The following is a 22,280-nucleotide window of genomic DNA, read 5'->3' on the forward strand; positions in this document are numbered from 1 at the left end:
GCAGGTACTGAAAAGATCTGAACTGGTTGCCATTTATAGTATTGATACTGACCTTTTAAATTCTGAAGTGTTAAGGACCACTTTTCCTGTTTTGAACATGCCTGGCTTAGCCAATGTATGGAAGAGATCCCTTTCAAGAAACTCCCACTGACAGAGCTCTCATAGTCATATGGGGTAAGTCCTCCTGGGTGATTTCCAGGTTATGAAATGTATTTTGGAGGAAGTTGTCCCTTTGCTCATTCTTACTCACTCACAAAATATTTCCCACCACCACCACCAATTGTCATCTTGAGTGTTTGCCGGACCAGAAAAACAAAGTATAAATCAAGTAAATATAAAAGTATGTTGAGTTTCAAATAGCAGCACAATGTCAAATAGATGTTAAGATCTAGTGTTGGTATTCTCCATAGATGTGAGACATCAGTTATCCTGAAACAAGACAAGTTTTAGGAAGAGTACGAGTGGGCCTGAGCCTTCTGAATATAAAGCCCTATGGTTTTCCTACCATGCGTAATAAATCAACAATGTCAGGCTAGAACTGCTGTAGATCATTTTCCTCCTGTTGCATCAATGATAATTTCAGGAAACCTCTATTATACTGGGTAGAAAAAAGGAGTTGGGAAAGCATTGGGTATAATAGAACATATATTATTCTTAAACACAAGGTCTGTTTGCAGTACTTTTACCATGATATTTATGCAGCTTCAGGTAGTTTCCATAGCTTTCATAACTCCAGGTAGCTATAAAGATGTCATTCCAGAAATAATAGATTTTGGTTTAACACCAGATTGAATGTATATCCAAAGCAATCTGGCCATTAGCCGTGGCTCTGATTCTCCTCCTCTTTTACAAAAACAATAGTGTATAAAAGGCAGCATATGATGGGGACTGAATGTTCCAGGAAAGACTCAAGATATTCTGGTTTATTCAAATAGGAAAAAGATAAGTTCCTAGCATGTTCCAAAGTGTTTTGTTCCCAGAAAGATAAGTTTTGTCCTCAAACATTTTATATAGTACATTTTCCATTCATAATTTCAAGGAAAAAAAATGTTGCTAATAATGTCAGGTTTCTTAAAGTGTGTTTGAACAACATAGAATTAAAATAACTGAGAAAAAACTGGTTTGCAAAACAGTCTTTTATTGTATCCGTGCCACACATACTAGTGAAAAATAACACTCCTAAAAAAAAAAAAGAAGAATGCTACCTTTTCCACAACATTTTGTTTTAAATGAAACTTCAAGTACTCTTACATAGGTACAAAAAAAAGTCTGATCTATCTGCCTCCAACAGGCCACCACAACACACAGTAGATAAAACACAGTGGTTACAATTTTTTTTCTTTTTTTTCTTTTTTTTTGTTGTTTCTGTGGCAAGGCAAATGGAGGGAAATGTTTTTATGAAAAAATACTGTGTGCGTAAGAAATTGTCACATTTTTATTCCACATGGATACAAATGATTATACTCAAATTTGAGGCCCTGGTGGCTTGAAATTATATAACAAAATAGAAAAATGGAAAACTAATATCCCCTACACCCTGTTTTAAAGGCAGGCACTACAAAGATTAAGGAGACTCCACAGTGTTGGTAGAGGATACTTACTGTACAAGCCATATAGCTGTAATTACCTTAAAACTAAAATAAAATGCTACAGTCCTTTCTAAGGCATAAACAATGTCTGCAAACAATATGTACACATCATACATATTTAAAACAAGACTTAATATAAACAATAATGAACAGTATATACATATGTTTCATTTTTTTTCTTCACTGTTTTGAAATACAATTTAACTACACAAGTGATGCAGCAACATATATATAAATGTACTTGTAACTCTACAGTAAAGTTTAATTTTTCGTGCTTTTTACAGCACATCAGTGTAAACAGTTTTACTTGGCTTTGTTTTGTTTTGTTTTTTTAAATTTTAAAACATTCCTTGTTTTATTTTCAACATTTAAAGCAATTTTATTTTATTTTATTTTCTTAATTCTTCCTTTTCACAGAAAACGAAGAGTCTGGATGCTATTTAATCATAAATAATTCATAAAATTAAATACATTTACTAAAAATAAACTACAAAGTAAAAAAAATGAAAAATAGATATTTATTGAAAGGGGAAATACAACTTTTTTCCCCAACTAGAGCTCTGGTGGTTGAATATTCAGTGCGTTTTGATATATTTTAAATTGCTATTGCACTATGACACCCCTTACATTTAAATTATTTGGGTGTGCTTCCCTGTTCTACCTAAAAGAGTTTGATAAAACACACAAACCAAGAACCAAGGGCCATGGTTACTGAAGGAGTGAAACCTTAAGAATTAGCACTACTCCCCGTGATCCCTTAAGGAAAAATAAAACAGTCATTAGTTATGATGCATGTGCCTTGTACTTTAATGTAAATACACTTCACATTGCTGGTCTTATTTTGTCCTCATTTAAGAAAAGAAAACATGTTGGACTGTGATCACTTCAGCTCACTTTGAAAATCTCTGTCCATTTTTTTTCAAAATGTTTTCTCATGTTGTGGCCAGCCCGACCAATGTCAGAATCATCTTCATTAAATGTTTCACAGTTGTCAAACACAAGCCTGACATCTATAGCAAAAGCCTCAAGATTAGGATATCTAGAAACAAACAAACATAGCATTATTTTTATGTGGAGTTAAAACAGAAAAACAAAAACAAAATGCCTGCTAAGGATAAATTTTGCTTAAAATCAGACGATGCTGTAAATCAGCAGATTCTACCAAAGCTAACCATTACACATTTCTATGTAAGCAATAAAATCTAATTTTAATACAATATTATTACAATGGTAACATACTTTGTAGAATAATATATTTGACCCTACGCCATTAAGTGAGGAGCCACTCATAGCAACTACACAGGCAAGCCTTCTCAGGTTTATCTGTCCTGATCTTATATAGAATCATATTCATTTAAAAATGCCTCTGAAAAGATTTATACAGTTCATTTAGTAACCATTCAAAGTTACAATGGCACTGAAAAAGGTGACTTATGAGCATTTTTCACACTTACAACCTTTGTAGCATCCCCATGATCATGTGATCAAAATTCAGAAGCTTGCAAACTGGTTCATTCTTACGACGGCGGCTGGATCACATGGTCGCGCGATCACCTTTTGTGATCTTCTGACAAAGTCAGTGGGGAAGCCAGATTTACTTAACAACCCTGTTACTGACTTGTCAACTGCAGTAATTCACTTTACAACTGTGGCAAGAAAGGTCTTAAAATGGGGCAAAACTCATTTAACAAATGTCTCACTTTACAACAGAAATGTTGGGGTCAATTGTGCTCATAAGTAGAGGCCTGCCTGTACCTCCACTTGGTCTCATTAATAGCATCAATAAATAGTTAATAGATGTGGCATGATCAAACAAATGAAAGACATAAGCTTACAACATTTCAAAACTATGAATGTGTTCCAAAAGTATAAATTTTAGCTGCAGTCCACTTCATATTTATTGGAGTAAATCAGTCTCATAGAATGGCCTGACTTCCAAACAGACACTCATAAGAAAACTTAAGGACAGGGGTGGGTTCCTGCCGGCATAAATTACACCTACAATTTGCCCCTTAAAAGATCTGTGCATGCATACAACATTAAAAAAGGTTTAAAAAGTACATTTTTTCAATGAAGATTGTTCTGTGCATGTGCAGAAAATCAAGATGGCGCCACCAAAGATAGAATCGGTTTGGGCACGTGTCCGGCCAAGTTGGACAGGGTAGGGCTGAAGAATTTGTTCAGTAGCTGCAAGATAAAATCGCTCAGATCCGGACAGGCTTGGACTCTGATTGGGTAGATTTGGGCGAGTCGACGGGGATTAATCTTGTGGAGACAATCTGGGATGAGTTTGACCCTGTGACCCCCGAGGGCATGGACAGGATTATGGGGAGACTCAGTGCTCCAGGTGATTACCAACGCTTCATTGAGAGAGGGGTTCTTTCCCACCGCCTTGAAGGAGGCGGTGGTGAGGCCCCTCCTTAAGAAGCCTTCCCTGGACCCAGTTTCTTTAGCCAACTATCGTCCGGTCTCCAACCTTCGCTTTGTAGCAAAGGTTGTCAAGAGTGCAGTAGCACGTCAGCTTCCCTAGTACCTGGATGAAGCTGTCTACCTGGATCCGTTTCAGTCGGGTTTCAGGCCCGGGTACAGCACGGAGACAGCATTGGTCGCGTTGGTCGATGATCTCTGGCGGGCCTGGAACAGGGGCTGCTCCTCTGTCCTGGTCCTATTAGATCTCTCAGTGGCTTTCGATACCATCGACCATAGTGTCCTACTGCGACGACTCGGAGGGTTGGGAGTGGGGGGCACTGTTTTCCTCCTACCTGTCAGATCGGTCGCAGTTTGTGTTGACTGGAGGGCAGGGATCGACCCCGAGGCGCGTCACTTGTGAGGTGCCCCAAGGGTCGGTTCTCTCACCCCTCCTGTTCAACATATATATGAAACCACTGCGCAAGATCATCTGTGGTTTTGGGATACGGTATCATCAATATGCTGATGACACCCAACTTTTCATCTCCACCCCAAACCACCCAAACGATGCCCTCGACATGATGTCCCGATGCCTGGAGGCTGTGCGGATCTGGATGGGGAGGAACAGGCTCAAGCTCAATCCCTCCAAGACTGAGTGGCTGTGGTTTCCATCATCCCGATTTGTGCATCTTGTTCCATCTTTGATGATGGGGGGGAAATTTTAGCCCCTTCAGAGAGGGCCCGCAATCTGGGAGTCCTCCTGGCCACCCGGCTTAGTTTAGAAGAACACCTGACGGCCGTGACCAGGGGGGGCTTTTACCAGGTTCGCCTGGTACATCAGTTGCGCCCCTTCCTGGATCAGGATGCTCTATGCACAGTCACTCATGCCCTCGTCCTTTCTCGCCTGGACTACTGCAACGCTCTCTACATGGGGCTGCCCTTGAAGAGCACCCGGAGGCTTCAGCTGGTCCAGAATGCGGCTGCGCGGGTTATCATAGGGGTACCTAGGTGCTCCCATGTTACACCCCTTTTAGGCGGCTTGCACTGGTTGCTGGTTGTTTTCCGGGTGCGATTCAAGGTACTAATTATGACCTTTAAAGTGCTCCATGGCTTAGACCCAGGGTACCTGCGAGACCATCTACTGCCACCAGTAGCCTCCCACCATCCAGTGCAATCCCACAGAGTTGGCCTCCTCAGGGTGCCGTCGGCCAGACAGTGTCGGCTAGCGACCCCCAGAGGGAGAGCCTTCTCTGTGGGAGCGCCTTCCCTCTCGAATGAGCTGCCCCCGAAGCTTCGCATAATCCCCGACCTCCGGTCCTTCCGATGCGCCCTAAAAATTTGGCTTTTCCAGCAAGCCGGCCTGGCCTGTTAATTTTATCCAATTTTTAAAATGTTAGTGTTATATTAATTCGGTTTGTTTCTTGGAATGTTTCTAATTTTCTTTTAAGTTTTGTAATATGTGTTTTTTAATGCTGTACATCGCCCTGAGTCCTTTGGGAGAAGGGCAGCATATAAATCCAATAAAACAAACAAACAAACAAGTCCGAACTGGTAGAAACCAAACTCTGCTCTAGGGGGGAATACAATGGATACACAGATATTATCCCCCCCCCCCATTAAATCATGTCTGATTCTCTGAACAAGTCCCTGCAGGTTTCTTGGCAAGGTTTTTCAGAAGACGTTTGCCCTTGCCTGCTCCTTCCTAGGGCTGAGAGTGAGTGACAGAGCTAAGGTCATCCAACAGGGTTCATGCCCAAGGCGGGACTAGTCTAATATCTTTTACTACTGTACCAAACTGACTCTGAAAACACTGCATAATTTAAAATAAATTAAAACTTGAGTTGTTTTAAAAGGAACTAAAAGAGTACTCATAAAATCCACGTACATACTATCTCTCTCACTATCATACTCACAAGTATGCTTGTAAAGGCACTAATCTGTGCTGTGTCACTGCCCAGCATGACCTTCCTTCCAGCTCAATTTCTGAAATTTCAAGTGTGTTTCAGATTGCTTTCTTTCCCCATAGCAATATTTTTATTTATTTATTTGTATCCCATCTTTATTATTTTACAAATAACTCAAGGTGATGGCTAACATATATAATACACTTTCCTCCTCCTATTTCCCCCACAACAACCTTGTGAGGTAGGACTAGAACTCAGGATCTACTTCAAACTTGGTCTTATATGCTTCTCCCTTTTTAGATCCAATCACAGTGGCACTGCAAGATGAGCGGCATATAAATTTGATAAACAAACAAACAAGACAAGGTTGTCCATTATCCCCTTTGTTATTTGTCCTAACACTAGAAGTTTTAAACAGAAAAATCAGAGAAGACATAAAAGGAATGAAAATAAAAAAGGAAGAATTTAAACTGCAAGCATTTGTAGATGACCTGGTCTTCATCTTAGAGGATCCACTAAAAACTCCACCTAAATAAAAAATAGAGGAATATGGGGAAAAAAGCAGGTTTGAAAATAAATAAAGAGAAAATGAAAATTTTGACGAAGAATATGCTATTAAGACAAAAGGAAGAATTGGCGAAAGCTTTGAAGATTCAAGTCACAAACAAGGTCAAGTATTTGGGGTTATACTTGACAGCAAGATGCAGTACACTTAAAGAGAACATTAATTTAAACAGCAGATCGCGACAGATTTGTCAAGATAGGAAAATCTACAACTATCAATAATAGGAAGAATATATACAATCAAAATGAATATATTACCCAGAATTCTATACAGTGGGGCAAAAAAGTATTTAGTCAGCGACCAATTGTGCAAGTTCTCCCACTTAAAAAGATGAAAGAGGCCTGTAATTGGCATCATAGGTAGACCTCAACTATGAGAGACAAAATGTAAAAACCCCCGCAAACAATCACATTGGCTGATTTGGAAAGAATTTATTTGCAAATTATGCTGGAAAATAAGTATTTGGTCAATATCAAAAGTTCATCTCAATATTTTGTTATATATCCTTTGTTGGCAATGACAGAGGTCAAACGTTTTCTGTAAGTCTTCACAAGGTTGGCACACACTGTTGCTGGTATGTTGGCCCATTCATCCATGCAGATCTCCTCTAGAACAGTGATGTTTTGGGGCTGTCACTGGGCAACACGGACTTTCAACTCCCTCCAAAGATTTTCTATGGGGTTGAGATCTGGAGACTGGCTAGGCCACTCCAGGACCTTGAAATGCTTCTTACGAAGCCACTCCTTCGTTGCCCGGGCGATATGTTTGGAATCATTGTCATGTTGAAAGACCCAGCCACGTTTCATCTTCAATGCCCTTGCTGATGGAAGGAGGTTTGCACTCAAAATCCCACGATACATGGCCCCATTCATTCTGTCCTGTACATGGATCAGTTGTCCTAGTCCCTTTGCAGAGAAACCGCCCCAAAGCATGATGTTGCCACCCCCATGCTTCACAGTAGGTATGGTGTTCTTTGGATGCAACTCAGCATTCCCTCTCCTCCAAACACGACGAGTTGTGTTTCTACCAAACAGTTCTATTTTGGTTTCATCCGACCATATGACATTCTCCCAATCCTCTTCTGGATCATCCAAATGCTCTCTAGCAAACTTCAGATGGGCCCGGACATGGACTGGCTTAAGCAGGGGGACACATCTGGCACTGCAGGATCTGAGTCCCTGGCGGCGTAGTGTGTTACTGATGGTAGCCTTTGTTACGTTGGTCCCAGCTCTCTGCAGGTCATTCACTAGGTCCCCCCGTGTGATCCTGGGATTTTTGCTCACCGTTCTTGGGATCATTTTGACCCCATGGGGTGAGATCTTGCATGGAGCCCCAGATCGAGGGAGATTATCAGTGGTCTTGTATGTCTTCCATTTTCTAATTATTGCTCCCACAGTTGATTTGTTCACACCAAGCTGCTTGCCTATTGCAGATTCAGTCTTCCCAGCCTGGTGCAGGTCTACAATTTTGTTTCTGGTGTCCTTAGACAGCTCTTTGGTCTTCACTATAGTGGAGTTTGGAGTGTGACTGTTTGAGGTTGTGGACAGGTGTCTTTTATACTGATGACAAGTTCAAACAGATGCCATTGATACAGGTAATGAGTGCAGGACAGAGGAGCCTCCTAAAGAAGAAGGTACAGGTCTGTGAGAGCCAGAAATCTTGCTTGTTTGTAGGTGACCAAATACTTATTTTCCACCATAATTTGCAAATAAATTCTTTCCAAATCAGCCAATGTGATTGTTTGGTCTTTTTTTACATTTTGTATCTCATAGTTGAGGTCTACCTATGATGCCAATTACAGGCCTCTCTCATCTTTTTAAGTGGGAGAACTTGCACAATTGATGGTTGACTAAATACTTTTTTGCCCCACTGTATTTGTTCCAGACAATTCCAATTAGATTAGGGAAAGAATAATTTGATGAATTAAATAAGTATAGTGTTGAAGTATATTTGGCACGGAAAGAAAGCAAGAATAAAACTAAAATTGTTACAAGATGCTAGAACAAGAGGAGGATTTGGCCTACCAAATTGGGATATATACTACCAGGCAACAAGTTTGATGTTGGTCAAGGAGTGGATAACATTAAGAAATTCTAGATTACTGACTGTAGAAGGACATGATTTGTTGTTGGGATGGCACGCTTTCTTATGGTATAAGGGAACTATTTTAGAAGACAGTATATATGTGAGGTTTTGTTGTTAAATTGGGAGAAGATTAAAAGGCAACATTATTTAAAAATTCCAGTCTGATTATCAACTTTTGAAGCATTTTCATATCCAATAACATACAAAAAAGAACAAACAGTTAGATATGGTGAAATATTGAATGCAAAGGGTGAACTTAAATCTATGCAAGAACTGGAACAGCAAGGTATAAAGATGAACTGGCTTTCATCTGCGCAAATACATTCTAGATATGATAAAGATCTTAAAATGGAAGGTTTCCATGATAAATGACTGACTTAGATAAAATTTTGACAGGCACTGATGAAAAGGTATTAAAAACTATATGGATATCTGTTAGAGGTCAAGCTAGAAGAAGAACAAGTTAAAGAATCTATGATTGCTTGGGGGGAAATTTTTGGATTTGGAATTGATTTAGAGAATTGGCAGGAATTGTGGTCTCAAAATTATAAAATGACAATGTCAACAGCATATAAAGAAAATTTGTATAAGATGTTTTCAGGTGGCATTTATCCCCGACGATAATAGCAAGAATGTTCAAGAATAAATTGGAAAAGTGTTGAAAATGCCATTAGATACTGGGCTCATATTACCACATGTGGTGGACTTGCACATAAGCTAAAAGATATTGGACTAATTGGTTGGAAAAAATGATACAAAAACATATAGACTTTAAACCAGAGATTTTCTTATTGGGAATTATACCAGAAACATACAATAGAGAACTAAAATATTTGATTGTAAATGTGTTAACAGCAGCTAGAATTGTATTTGCTAAAAATGGGAAAAATGAGAAAATACCAACGCAGGAGGAAGCTATTCACAAAATAATGGAATGTGCTGAAATGAGTAAATTAATATTTGAAATTAGAGAACAAGAATATAAACAATTTTATAGGATATGGGACTTATTTTATCAGCAGTTAGATAAAAAAACATAGAAATGAAAGATATCAGAAATGTTGTAAATATAAAAATAATAGAACGATATAGAATATAATATAAAAAGATTTTATTATTGAAGACATTTAGGATAATGTTATGAGTTGTTATAATATAAATGAACCCAGTATCTACTATATCTCGTTTAAAATGAAGATATAATAGTGATAGTCAAACAAATGAGACATAATAATAAGATCTTTAAATATATTTGATTTGATAATACGTGATTTCATATAAATGATAAGTGACGACTACGGAAAGAATGCACAAAAAACTTGTAATCAATCAACACTGTTCGTAATGGAAGATGGTTTTATGTTTCTGTCTTGTTTTGTCTGTTTATGTTTGTTTAAAAATAAAAAAACTCTTTTAATAAAACAAACAAACAAACAAACAAACAAACTCTTGTTAAATAGTATCTCATTTCTAGTGTTAGAATTTGAAACCAGAATTAGTTAGGTCTTTTCAGAAGTCTTTTTAATCCACCACGAGCAGACTCCACCTACTGGTAGTTTCCATGAAACCAAAACAATGCCGCATAAAACGCCGTGCACATTTGTCCTTTGTTCAACATCGTTATCAAAAAAAGAAAAAGTGGGTGAATTATTTTCAGCCTATGTGTGTGTGTGGACACATGTACTTCCTCACCCCTTGCCGATCTTCAATTGCGTTCAAATTCAGTATTTAATTTCAACCTGAAACAAGGGCCTTATTGCTATTTCTAATCAATCTTCCTGCCTCACTCCGTCTCTTCAATGAAGTTTAAAAGCTTTTTAGAATGCTTCTAATGTCCTGGTATTGGTGTAAGATTGCTTATTATTGATCTTCACATACTCTTCCCCCAAGACACTTTTGAGAAGGGCTACTGAACTGCAGGTTTAGCATAATGGACACCAAGCGCCCAACCACATTCAGAAGGGCCTCTGGGTGAAAAACTGTTGCCCTGCCACCCAGCTGCCATGCCACCATAATTGTTCTTCTGAATGAAGATGTATGACTATAATACCATGGAAATGCTGTAGCCAGGTGTGCTCACTACTGTATTTCCATTTTTACCATTTTGCTTCATATTGCCACTCACAGAAGAGGCTTTTTTTGATTTGCAAACTGACAAATGTAGATTGATACAAGTTCAGATATAAAGGATGTAAAACTGCCCATTGGCAAAAAAACAACAACAACAACCCACCTCCACTCTCAGCTATTTCTTAACTTGAAGATGAACACAGACTGATCTTTGAGCTCACAATACTACTAAAATGTGCTCTGTATCGTTTTAGAACCATGAATATCAGCATAAATCAGAAGAGATTGAAAAGAGAATGCAAAAATATTCTGATTTTATTTAAATGTGAATGGTAAAAGCAGAAAATTCATCATGTGGTGATTTATAGTAACTGTTGCTACTTGTATTGCGAGGTAAATTAATTGATTGGTTTTGAATAATTCATGCAGGACAAGACTTTCAATGGCTATATTGTTCTAATATGAAACATTATAAAGCATAAGTGGAACGATACCTATTATGTTTTTGACTTTCCAGAGGCGTTTAGCTGACTGCTGCATACCTGACTATGTGGGCTTTGATGTGATCCAGCAAAGCTTTTTTTCTTTTTCTTTTTATAAAAAAAATGCATATATATGCATTCTGGATACATGCATATACTTGTTGCCTCTTTTCCTCCTGCTGCTGGTCCTCCATTAAGCCCCAAGCACTATGCCATGTCCTTCCAAAGCATAATAATATAACACATAATATAACAGTATAACACATTCTGTACTTCTTCCATTAGACCATTTTTCCTGACTCTGTGTAAATGTTCTTTGATGGTGGTCCTAAGATCTAATACATAATTACACAATATCGAGTCCATGTCTGCCTCTTGAAGTCATCAATAGTGAATTTCCCTTTGAAATTCAGCCAATGAATTGATTTTCCCACCTCAAAACAGAGTTTGACCTCAGATACATCTTGCAACAGCTATTTCAGAACAGGTAAGAATAAGTACCCCCCCCCCCCCAGTGTGTAACATACTCATTGCACTTTAGATGCTTGCAGAAGCTAGCAAATGCAATGTAGTTCCTTACTGGATAATAGTCTGATACACAAAGCCCAAGGAAACAACAAAAGCTTCAATCTCCAGTGTAACTACGTACTAGTACTTGTTATTTGTTATTTATTTGTTGTGTAATAAATTGTACGCCGCCCCGAGTCCCTTGGTGGAGAGGGTGCGGCATATAAGTTGGATAAATAAATAAATAAATAAATAAATGAATGAATGAATGAATGAATGAATGAATGAATGAATGAATAAATAAATAAATAAATAAATAAATAAATAAATAAATAAATAAATAAATAAATACTACATACTTACTCACCTTGCCAGCCCTGACTGTTCACCATTATGTTATTCTAGCACCTAAAATATTAGACATCAGACACTACCTGGGTTTTAATTAATCAAAGTGGATTTAAAGTTTCACATTTTTCTTTTCTGTGGTTCCTCTGATTTTTACTTACTGTCCACTATTCAGCTTCTCTCGAATTGTAGAAAAATCCATCGGTTTTTTAATAACTTTCCTATAACCAGGAACATGTTTCAAATTTACAGGAAGTAGGAAAGGCCAGGCATCTTCATGAGTTTCCAATTCAGACAGGAGCACACTAGCAATATTTAGAAAGAAAGTCGCAAGTCAGTTCTCAACTATTTTGCACCTCATGTTGCAATTAGTATCAATAAAAGAAGTCAAAGGGCACATTAAAAAGCAACACATTTATTAAGGGATTAGTTACAATTAAACTCATTTGATGCAGAGAGGAATCTTTAGAAAATATTTGGGACAGAGAGCAATGGTAAAAACCAAAATTGGAAGAAACGATACTGTAGAAGCTGTATAGATATGAGAGACCAAAATCGCCACGTGAATAAGAGGCACTGAATTCTGCCCAACTTTCTGCAATTTGCATCAAAACCTGTTTCTCTCAGTCAAGTTTTGACAACAGAAGGGAGATTAGGTAACTAAAAGATGAGCAACTGATGACACATCCAGGGAAGGATCTCTGAAGGTCCTGGATTGTGGCTTTTTCAATTTACCAACAGGAGGAACTGGCGTTCCTTTAGTTTATATGACTCTCCTGGATTAGGGAAAAGTCCGAGAATTATACCATAAGATCCTCTGATACAGCAAAGGTTTGCAAGTAGCTTCAGGAGCTGCCAAAAACTGAGGGGGAGGGGTTGCAAAGAGTTCCTTGTTGAAGAAGCAAGTGCTTTGGAATTTATTTTTCAAATGGACAGTAAATTGTGCCTTTCATTTTTTAATCATTTTAAGGACTATTTATTAAGATAAAGGGGGCTCTCTTTAGCCACCGCCTCGTGCTCCTTTTTGAAGCTCTGTGCCATTTTGGGGATTTCTTCATTATTAAACAACAAGGAAGAAGGCTGCTGAGGGCAAGCTAAAATAAAGAAGTGGGGAGTATCTTGAAAAAAAGCCAAACCGATGGAGAAATATAAGGGCAGAAAGTTGGGGTTCATTATTTTTAATAATCTGTAGCTTGGTCTGCTTTGCTATGGGTGGCTAAAACTTTCCAATTTTTATGATTCCTGATTGGCCAGCAATTCTTAAGTGACTTACAAAAAAGCCACTCTTTGACTAAAGAGGAAGTTAAGAAGATGGAGGAGCAAATTATGTATTTGAAAAATCTTTAAATGAAATCCATCACTTCATAGATCAGTTATGTTCCAAGGATGTTAAAAAAACTTCTCAAACTACTTCAGAGATGCAAATATATGTAGAAAGTTACTAAACCACTGAGCCAATTTCACAAGTAGCTGACAATGCAGAGAAATCGATTGCAATTTTGGAATAAAAAACTTACACCAATTTTTATTATAATGTTTTAAATATAAACCTCCCAATACAATTGAAAAAAGAGCTCCAAGAAAACCTGCAACTTTTAAAAGGACTTTCTTTCAATTACAAATATCAGATCGATAAAAATCCATCCTAATTTCAATTGACTCATTAAGTTTTAGGACTTTTTTAAACGACTTTTTCCTCATGAACATTAACAAGGTTGAGAAATCCTTGAGAAAAAGAGAAGCTTATAACTACTTGACAAACATTGCAGAGAAGGAGATTTTATTGCATGAAGACAAGCTGGAAAGAGTGTCTTAAACTTAATGAATCAATTGGAATTAGGATGGATTTTATCGATCTGATATTTGTAAATGAAAGAAAGTCTTAATTTAAAGTTTGAAAATGTATTTTTAATATATAATGCTAAAGTAATTCTTAAAGTTTGTAAAATATTATTGAAAGGGTATTTGAAAGCATCTATGCTAAGAGAAAGTTAAAAAGTTAGCTTAAAGAAAAGTTTAGAATTTTTAAAAGGATGTATACGAAGAAAAAAACATTCCAAAAGGGTAGCTTGAAGGGAGTGATCTAAATTTTATGAGATAATTGGAGTTAGTTGAAATTTTATTGGTCTGAAGTGAACTCTAAATATAAGAGGAAGAGGAAATTTTTAAAAAAGATGTATTAGAATGTTTTGATTTTAGAAATGTTTTTAAAGAACAGTTTAATGTTTTAAAATGGATGAAAAAAAGTATTTTCCCTTCAAGGTTAAAGAATCTGAAAGAATACAGTAAATGTTGTTAATATAAATGGTGATGGTTTATAAAGATTATTAAGTGCAAACAGAAATACATATTACTTCCACAGCAAGGAAGATAAAGCAGAAATGGTTAAATTGATTGTTCAAAGAGGATAATATATTTCATTATGTTTTTTTATTTGGATATCACTTCTGCATTTTGTGCTTGTGATGAAAAAAAATGAAACTTCAATTGTGGTTTTGCTGATTAGATAGATTTGTTGTTATAGAAAGGACTAGTTATTTATTAATGTGTAAATGTAAAAATTTGAAGCTGTACTGTTGTTATCTTGTATTGTCTAAAAAGAGTCAGAAGTCAATGCTTTTTTCTTTCTTCCCTTGTACATCATATTTTCTTCATCCTCTCTTTTTCCTTCCCTCAATTTCCTATTTTTATTTGTATTTTATACATTGATAAGACAATAAAAGTCATGAAATAAAACAGAAAGGAGGAAGCAAGGTGAGGAAGCAAGGCAGGGAAAGTAGAAGTGGAGTTTCATTCCATTCATCTGTTTTGCTGTTAGGTTGGGGCCTGTCAGATCTTTCCTTTGCATGAGATTAGGGCAGGCTCAATTTTAAACAGCTCCTGTCACATTTGAGTGTTTCTGTTTGTTTTCAGATAAAATCTAAAATTAATACACTCAGCAATACCTGCATAAAGCCAAGTCCTTGGATTCATCACGTTTCATTTTCTTCACAGGGGAGAGTGTTTCCTGTTTTGATGGACTAACAGAAATGCTGTCTTCGATTTTTCTCTTTTTGGACTCCGTTTTCCCCCTTTTAACAGAGCTGCTTACAGATGCTGAGTCCTCATCGTCCATTTCTACCCCTGGAGGGAATTTCTTGCTTTTCTTGTGTTCATTACTTTTTTTCCCTTTCATCTGATTTTTTTTAACTTTCAAAGTTTGACCACTTGCCTGTATCGGAAGAAAAAAACCCAATAAGAGCAGAGCAAACATGTACTTATTTCTGTTAGCAAACCTGGTCCATACCTATCACTGTGGCTTTGTCAATATTGCTTTCATCTGAAGAGGGCCACAAGCTAAGCACACAAAAAGGAGTTAAGGTTGTGCACAACCTTCCTAAAAATGTCTTTAAAAAGTTATGAAACAGATGCTTTCAGGACAGCAGTTTGCTTCACGGCTAAAGCTTGTATGCTGTGAGAACATGGCACATGACGATATAACCATGCGGATGAAAGAACAGCACTGGAGATGAATTTGTAACAAGGAACGTTTCTACTCTTCCAATCCAAAATTTCCAGGTACATGAAGTGCTGACCGTAGTGCTGATCCTACTAAATTTAAGTTGAGGTTAATAAGAGGTTTTGTGAAGGCCACTCATCCCACTACCGGTCCTGTACACACAATAATCCTCTCCTTGGTAAGTTGGAAATAGATACCGTATATTTGGAACCAGCTGCAATGGAAAGCCAATTTTTAATAGGCACTTGTGCAACTCCTCTATCTCACAGGAACCCCTGATACCTTTCCAAAGAGCTTTTGGAATAACAATCAGTGAAGCACCAGGACAATGATCCTCTTTTCTATGCTTGTGATTGTGCTTTCCACTTATACACTATAGAGGAAGAAAGGTTCAAATGTGATGTTCAGAAATACATGGAGATTACATATATAATTTTTGGATGCCACAATCAATAACTTGATTTTTGGAAATTACTGAAATGTGCTTTCTTAAATTCAGGGCAAGTCTAGAGTTCAATAGATTTGATGAGACTTCCTTTTCTCCATTTTCAAATTAATCATTTTAACTATTCTGATTATCCTATATTATTCAATCGGTTTGACATCAAGGCTAGAAATTTAATTAAACGATGGAGCATTAAAGAAAAGTATGTATTTTAGGATTGTGTTGCAGTTTAGTTGAGTTTTAACTTCTTTTACTTAGATATGAAAGAATAAACTCACTGGTTCAATATTTTCTTGATCATAAAGGATGAGTGCTGCAAAAGAAATTGCCCTGAAAAGGGGGAGGTTAAGAAACACTAAGTGAAGTCAAATTGCAATATGCCTAAAACCATTACATGCTCTAATGACACCAACTCATACCATCAAGACTCTTCAAAATAATTTTGTTTTTAACAATATACAGAAATCAAGTAGAGGTAGATAACATTTCCTTGTAGAAAGCTACTCCAAGTGTAAGCGCAATCACAGAAAGGTCATGCCTATAAACATCTAACCATAGATCTAACCACTACTCCTTTGTTTCACATATGTGGGGAACTACAAGCAGATTCTCCAATGATGTTTCAGTTAGAAGGATCAAAACGGAAGGGGGAAGGCGTGAAACAAAGAAAATGTTAAAAAGTTTTTATATTTATGTAGTTTCTTACCAAACACATCTAAATTATATTAAAGCAACCAAAATATCTTTACAATCCCCAAGGCATGCCACAACTTTTGAGCTCCCCTAATGTCTGGAAATTGAAAGTTGAAATATTTGACATGCCCTAAGCTGCATTGTGTTGCCAAGTCATGTAGGGCTATAAAGGCCAATACCAACACTTTGATTTCCATTCGCAAGCTCATAGGAAACGAGTGAAGGAACCAAAGCACAGCTATAATGTGCTCATGTCAGTATCCTGCAGCTGGCTGCATTCTGACCAACTGAAACTTCTATACCATCTTCAAAAATAACTCCCATGAACATTGCAGTAGACCAAATGAGAGGTGACCCAGACATAAGTTACTGTCTTCTTACTCTGCATAGGGCTGCAACTGTCTCAACTGATGAAACTGGGCAAAGCTTGCCTTGGCTATGGCCTTCACCTCCCAATCTAAGCAATAGCTGAGTCCAGCAGAACCAAACGTTGCAGACCTGCTCCTTCCCAGACAACCGCACCCCGTCAAGAATGTTCGCTACCATCCATTATTCATCCTCATCAGCCTCCAGTGCTCCTGGAGCACTGGGGGCTGCCACTTTATCTTCTGGTGGTCCTAGGTACATTAAGGAGCCACCTGAGGCTAGCTAGCAGGGACCCTAACCACTGGAAGCAATCACACATGGATCCTCTAGCCAGAAGGAATCAAGGACTCAATAGAGCTGCTATAAAGTTTCAACTTGTAGAAAGCCATCCTGATCCATGCAGTGCCTGGAGCAGGCCATGCTTGTTCTAGTCTTTCATTAATAAACTTCTACATTTCCATGTATTAGACTGGCTTAATGTCATAGAGGTGAATCCTCTTGTACGTCAGAGACATCTATGAGTAATCAATATATTAATTTATAAATTGCAAACTATTGTGTCTTGTAGTTTAGGCATAATAATCAGATGGCAGTCAGCTGAGGGAAAAAATATACAGATTTATCTCCAATTCATATTACCTTTGCTATGCAGGCAGGACAAAACCAGTCACCATCTGGAATAGTACTGATCTTGGGCCGATGGCAGTATGTATGGCAGCCTTTATCACAGCCATCACAGAGAAGCAGTAGTTCCTCATTATCTCCTTTTCGACATATTTGGCAGTACTAAAATACAGAGAAATTATTTCAGTTATCTTCCACTGGAACATGATAACCAGCATGCTATGAAGACTCAATTAATGGACCATTGCACTTACAGCAGAAGTAGAGAAATAAAGACATAGTCAGTCAAATAATGACTTCCACCTCCTTAATTTTATTGAATTTAGAGATCTTATATCTAAGCCAAAATTCCCAACCAACTCAATTAGGGAGGAATTACGAAGGCATTTTGAAAATTGATTCCCAATTATTGTATATTTTGTATTTGCAATTGTGCCATATTTGTGTTTCAATTCGTGATAATTTGGAATTCAAATAAAAATATGATGCTCTACTAATGCTACATAGAGAAAGTATTAAATCAGGAAAGGTGTGTGGATAATGTTGAGCTTACTACTTGCTGATTAAGAAGGATGTAAATTTGGTATGGACAGTCCAAGCCCAAGAGCTAAATAGGGGTCACAACTCATTTTTAAAGACTATTAATGACAATCTATATAATATTCATTCCAACATGTATTTGCTTTTATGACATAAGCAATACCTAAAGTTCGGAAGGAAATGCTTTAGTCCCTAATTTTTAGTGAAGAAACACCCTATAAAATGATAATATTTCCAATGTTAATGGAAAATCATTCCGGTGCAAACTAGATTAATATAATGTGCTGGAAACATACATATCACAATCACTAGTGGAAAAAAAGAGAGAGTTATTTTGAGAGTGACACACTCACTGTTTGTTAGTACTTTTTCCCATTGATTACTACAGCATAAAAAGCTTTATTTTTCAGAAATCTGATGCCCAGGATTCATGCAAAATCTCTTACATGCATTTGCATGCCACTTATGAATATGCAATAAACATAGCGGTGCTTGTTAATTTGTTACTTCTATGCGGAAATGGGACATTTCAGCTTCTTTGCTGTACAGCATCCAATCTGCACATACCCTTGTATTGGGTAGGCATGCAAAGAAGCCATGCACCTCTTTAAAGCATGTACTTTGCATCTCATCTTTCTGAAAAAGCCTTTAATTGCAGTTTTTGACCCAGAACCCCCATTATGGCAACGCAGAAGGCGTCACTTGATTAATTTGCATCGAGACCCCTCCCAGGGAGAGGCAGAGAAACTCCCTGAAATTCAAAATATGCCAGCAGAAAGGCTATTTGACATGTGGAAGTTCAAAATACTGAATTGGGCTACAGGAGGGCCCTTTATTTTTCTTTTTCAAAAATGTATCTGATCCGCGTAAAAGTGCCATTTGATTGTCATTTTGGGATGCAGCGACAATGCTTTCAACTTAGGTATCTGGAAAGGAGGAAAATAGGATAGGTAAAAATCAGTTCATAACACTTACAACTTTCATAATAGATTTTTCCCATGCTATTGTTTTCTGTAACTGCTGAATGCACAGAGCTACCTGTGCAGCACTGCGAGCTTCTGACAATGCCCTTCTCCATACCCTTAGCCCTGGAGCAATATCCTCTTCCATTCTGCATTGAAATATAGAGAAATTAAGCAGGTCACATCCATTTTCATCAGTTTCTGAACGTGGAACAATCATCGTCACATTGAAAGCCAAGCAATGACAAAAGCATACGCAGCCAGTAAGAGTAATAAAGGCTTAAGCAACTAAATTTGATGTAGTGCACAGACTGTGGCTACGTGCCTCAAAGCTCAATCACAACCATAAGATAACTTTGCAGGATTAACATACGTAACAGAAAAATAAATAAAATAAAATAAAATAAAATAAATCTTTGCACAGCACCATGCATAAAAAAATGCAGTCCATATGGATCAGAGACATACGAGAAGATACATAGATAAACACACAATAGGAAAAAATAGGCTCCAATTAGCAAAGAAGCACAATAATTTTTCAAGTTAATCTCAATAACCTACCCGTCACCATCACCACTAACGGATGGTGCAGGAGCAGGGACAGTAACTGTGCCCACATTATCCAGTTTGATCTGAATGGTGGTACTTAAGGGGCTCTTCAGATACCTTCGCTCTATGTTCCGCTCCAAGTCAGCGAGTCTGGTTACAGCTATATCTAGAGGGTTGTCGCTCTTCCGTTCTAGAGTACTGCTACTGCTTTCTTCTCCAACAACACAATCACCATCACGCTTCTTGTGCAATGGAGTGATTGATTTATGCTCATAATATACCAAGTCTTCCCTTTCCGATTCCGGTTCAGGGCACATCCAACCCTACATTTCAATACAAAATTGTGCACATTGTGTTTGGCGCCGTTAACCATTTCAGTTTGGACAATGGAGGGATCGTTTGTTTACCTCCCTAAACTGGGCATCTCTTTCCAGAAGTTCCCAAAAAGTCAAAAGAGCTGATTTCCTCCCCCTTCCCTATACTACCGAAGACAACCACACACATTGATTTTTAAATCAGAGTTTTCATGTTACATTTTTGGGAGGAAAAAATAATCTGCAATTGTGGGAAATATGCAACTGGCACAAATCCCAGTTTCAGATTTTTAATTTGTTTTTTTTTTAAACCCTGTAATCATTTCTGATGACTCACAGTAACAAGGTTAATTCGCATTAATTATATGTGTTACGTAACACTTTCATATTGCACATTTTGTTAATTCCCCAAGAAAACAAAATGCAAATATTTACATATGTTTATTTCCCCCCCCCCCAAATTTTAAAAGATGCCAGAAGTCACATGTTGATCATCATGACTAATGGGGAACGTAAGTGGAATCAAAGAGCTACTAGGCTTTGTGCTCTTCGTCAGCGGAACTTACTATTCGGTTTGCATGGAAAATCAAAGGCTCTTTTCCCACTTGCATGATAATGTGTTTCCCCCGCCCCCATCCTCAAGAGGGGATGAAAAGAGAAAATTGTGTCTCCACAGTAATCTTTTTTTGCTGCACTTTGAAAACAAGGCGGGCAAATTTGCTGCCTGCATATGAGGGTGGGGGCAGTGATTGCTATGCAGCTGCTACTTTCGGAAAAATGAAATGCAAAAAGAGGAGTTTTTCCTCCATCTCTTGAAGCAGGATCCCTGCTTTTACCTCTGTACTTGTTGGGGAACATAGCTATCTCTTTGCTGTCCAGCAACATGGAGGTTAGAGCAAGATCACTAAAACAAGACAGCAGCAGGGATTACTGATAGGAGTATTGATCCGGGAGATTGTTATTTTTGCTAGAATCAAAAGCAAAGGAAAAGCTTGGCTGCTGGGTGAGTCCCTGTTGTCTTTGGCATACAGAGAAGGATCCAGGGGCGCCTAGAGTCCCATTGGCAGATAGGAGGGCAGTTGCATGGTGGGCTGCTGACCTCCCTCAAGCTCTTCCTCCGCCGTGGGAACTCGAATGTTCACATAGGGGAGAACTTGCTTTTGCTGCAAGCTATGTCCTCAGTGGCAGCAGCCATTTTGGAGATATGTGGATGACATACAAGACAGAAAATAAACTGCTCAAAGTTGCACTGCTTGTGTAGCAATTTTTCCATACACACAGGGGAGAGATGCTGTTTGCGATATATTAGTAAAGATAAAACTAAAATCTAAAAGAAAAAATAGATGCTATTGGTCTCCATCACTCCAAAACCTGACAAAAAAGCCTAAATCTACACTCAAGCATGCAAATTTTCCTGAAGCATGCAAATTTGAAGTATGATCCCAGAGAGGTTTTATTTTGAATTTAATATTTATTTATTTATTTATTTATTTATTTATTTATTTATTTATTTATTTATTTATTTATTTATTTATTTATTTATTATTTTAACTTCTTAGTCGCCCCCTCTCCCCCAAGGGACTCGGGGCGACGTACATCAGCAGCGGTCAAACAATACAATATGGAGGAGGTGGAACAATAAATAAATAAATTACAATAGTTTAAAGCAATTAAAAACCCCAATAATAATTAAAGTTAAAAATTAAAATTAAAAAATTAAAAATGCCCAAGAGGTGGAGAAGCTCTAAATTAAGCCAGGCTGGCTAGTCAGAACAGGTGGGTCTTAAGTTTCGTGCGGAAGGAGCGGAGGTCAGTTGTCCTAATATCTGGGGGGAGGTCATTCCAAAGGGTAGGGCCCATCACAGAGAAGGCCCTACTCCTGGGCGCCGCCCTCTGACACTCTCTGGAGGACGGCACCCGGAGAAGTCCCTCTCTGTGCGAGCGAATGGGTCGTAGGGATGTGTGGGGCAGAACGCGATTCTGCAGGTAATAATAATATTATAATAATATTATAATATTGCATTAAATTCTACTACATGATGCTGAGGACTTGCAGATCTACGATGGTCATGTTTCCTCCGTAATATTTATTTACTGACTTATTTTTATCCCACCTTTATTATTTTTTAATAAATAGCTCAATATTAACATACCTAATGTTTCTTCCTCCTCCTATTTTCTCCCCAACAACAACCCTGTGAGGTAGATTGGGCTGTGAGAGGGAGAGCATGGCCCCAGATCTTTAGCTGGCTTTCATGCCTAAAGTGGGGACTAGAACTCAAGGTGTCTAGTTTGGTGTCTTGGTTCATGAAAAGAGTTATATTTTTAA

General features: G+C 37.7%; 1 protein-coding gene across 20 annotated transcripts in view; it reads right to left on the reverse strand.

The window, feature by feature from the left end:
• Nucleotides 1-1,121: 1,121 nt before the first annotated feature.
• The window catches only part of BAZ2B (bromodomain adjacent to zinc finger domain 2B), a 234,611-nt gene continuing 213,452 nt past the window's right edge, over nt 1,122-22,280 (reverse strand). For 16 of the 20 annotated variants that reach the window (XM_081936054.1, XM_081936047.1, XM_081936044.1 and 13 more), the window contains 6 exons: nt 19,650-19,960; nt 19,102-19,237; nt 17,602-17,748; nt 14,905-15,170; nt 12,121-12,264; nt 1,122-2,628 (listed from right to left, as the gene is read on the reverse strand). In XM_081936054.1, the coding sequence (XP_081792180.1) occupies nt 2,475-2,628; nt 12,121-12,264; nt 14,905-15,170; nt 17,602-17,748; nt 19,102-19,237; nt 19,650-19,960 (1,158 nt within the window). In that variant the 3' untranslated portion in view covers nt 1,122-2,474. The remainder of the gene's footprint in view (nt 2,629-12,120; nt 12,265-14,904; nt 15,171-17,601; nt 17,749-19,101; nt 19,238-19,649; nt 19,961-22,280) is intronic. The other 4 variants (XM_081936046.1, XM_081936045.1, XM_081936041.1 and 1 more) reach the window with 1 other exon arrangement.

The sequence above is a fragment of the Natrix helvetica genome (genome assembly GCF_964273705.1).
Source record: "Natrix helvetica genome assembly, chromosome: 1".
In the NCBI taxonomy this organism is placed as follows: domain Eukaryota; kingdom Metazoa; phylum Chordata; class Lepidosauria; order Squamata; family Natricidae; genus Natrix; species Natrix helvetica.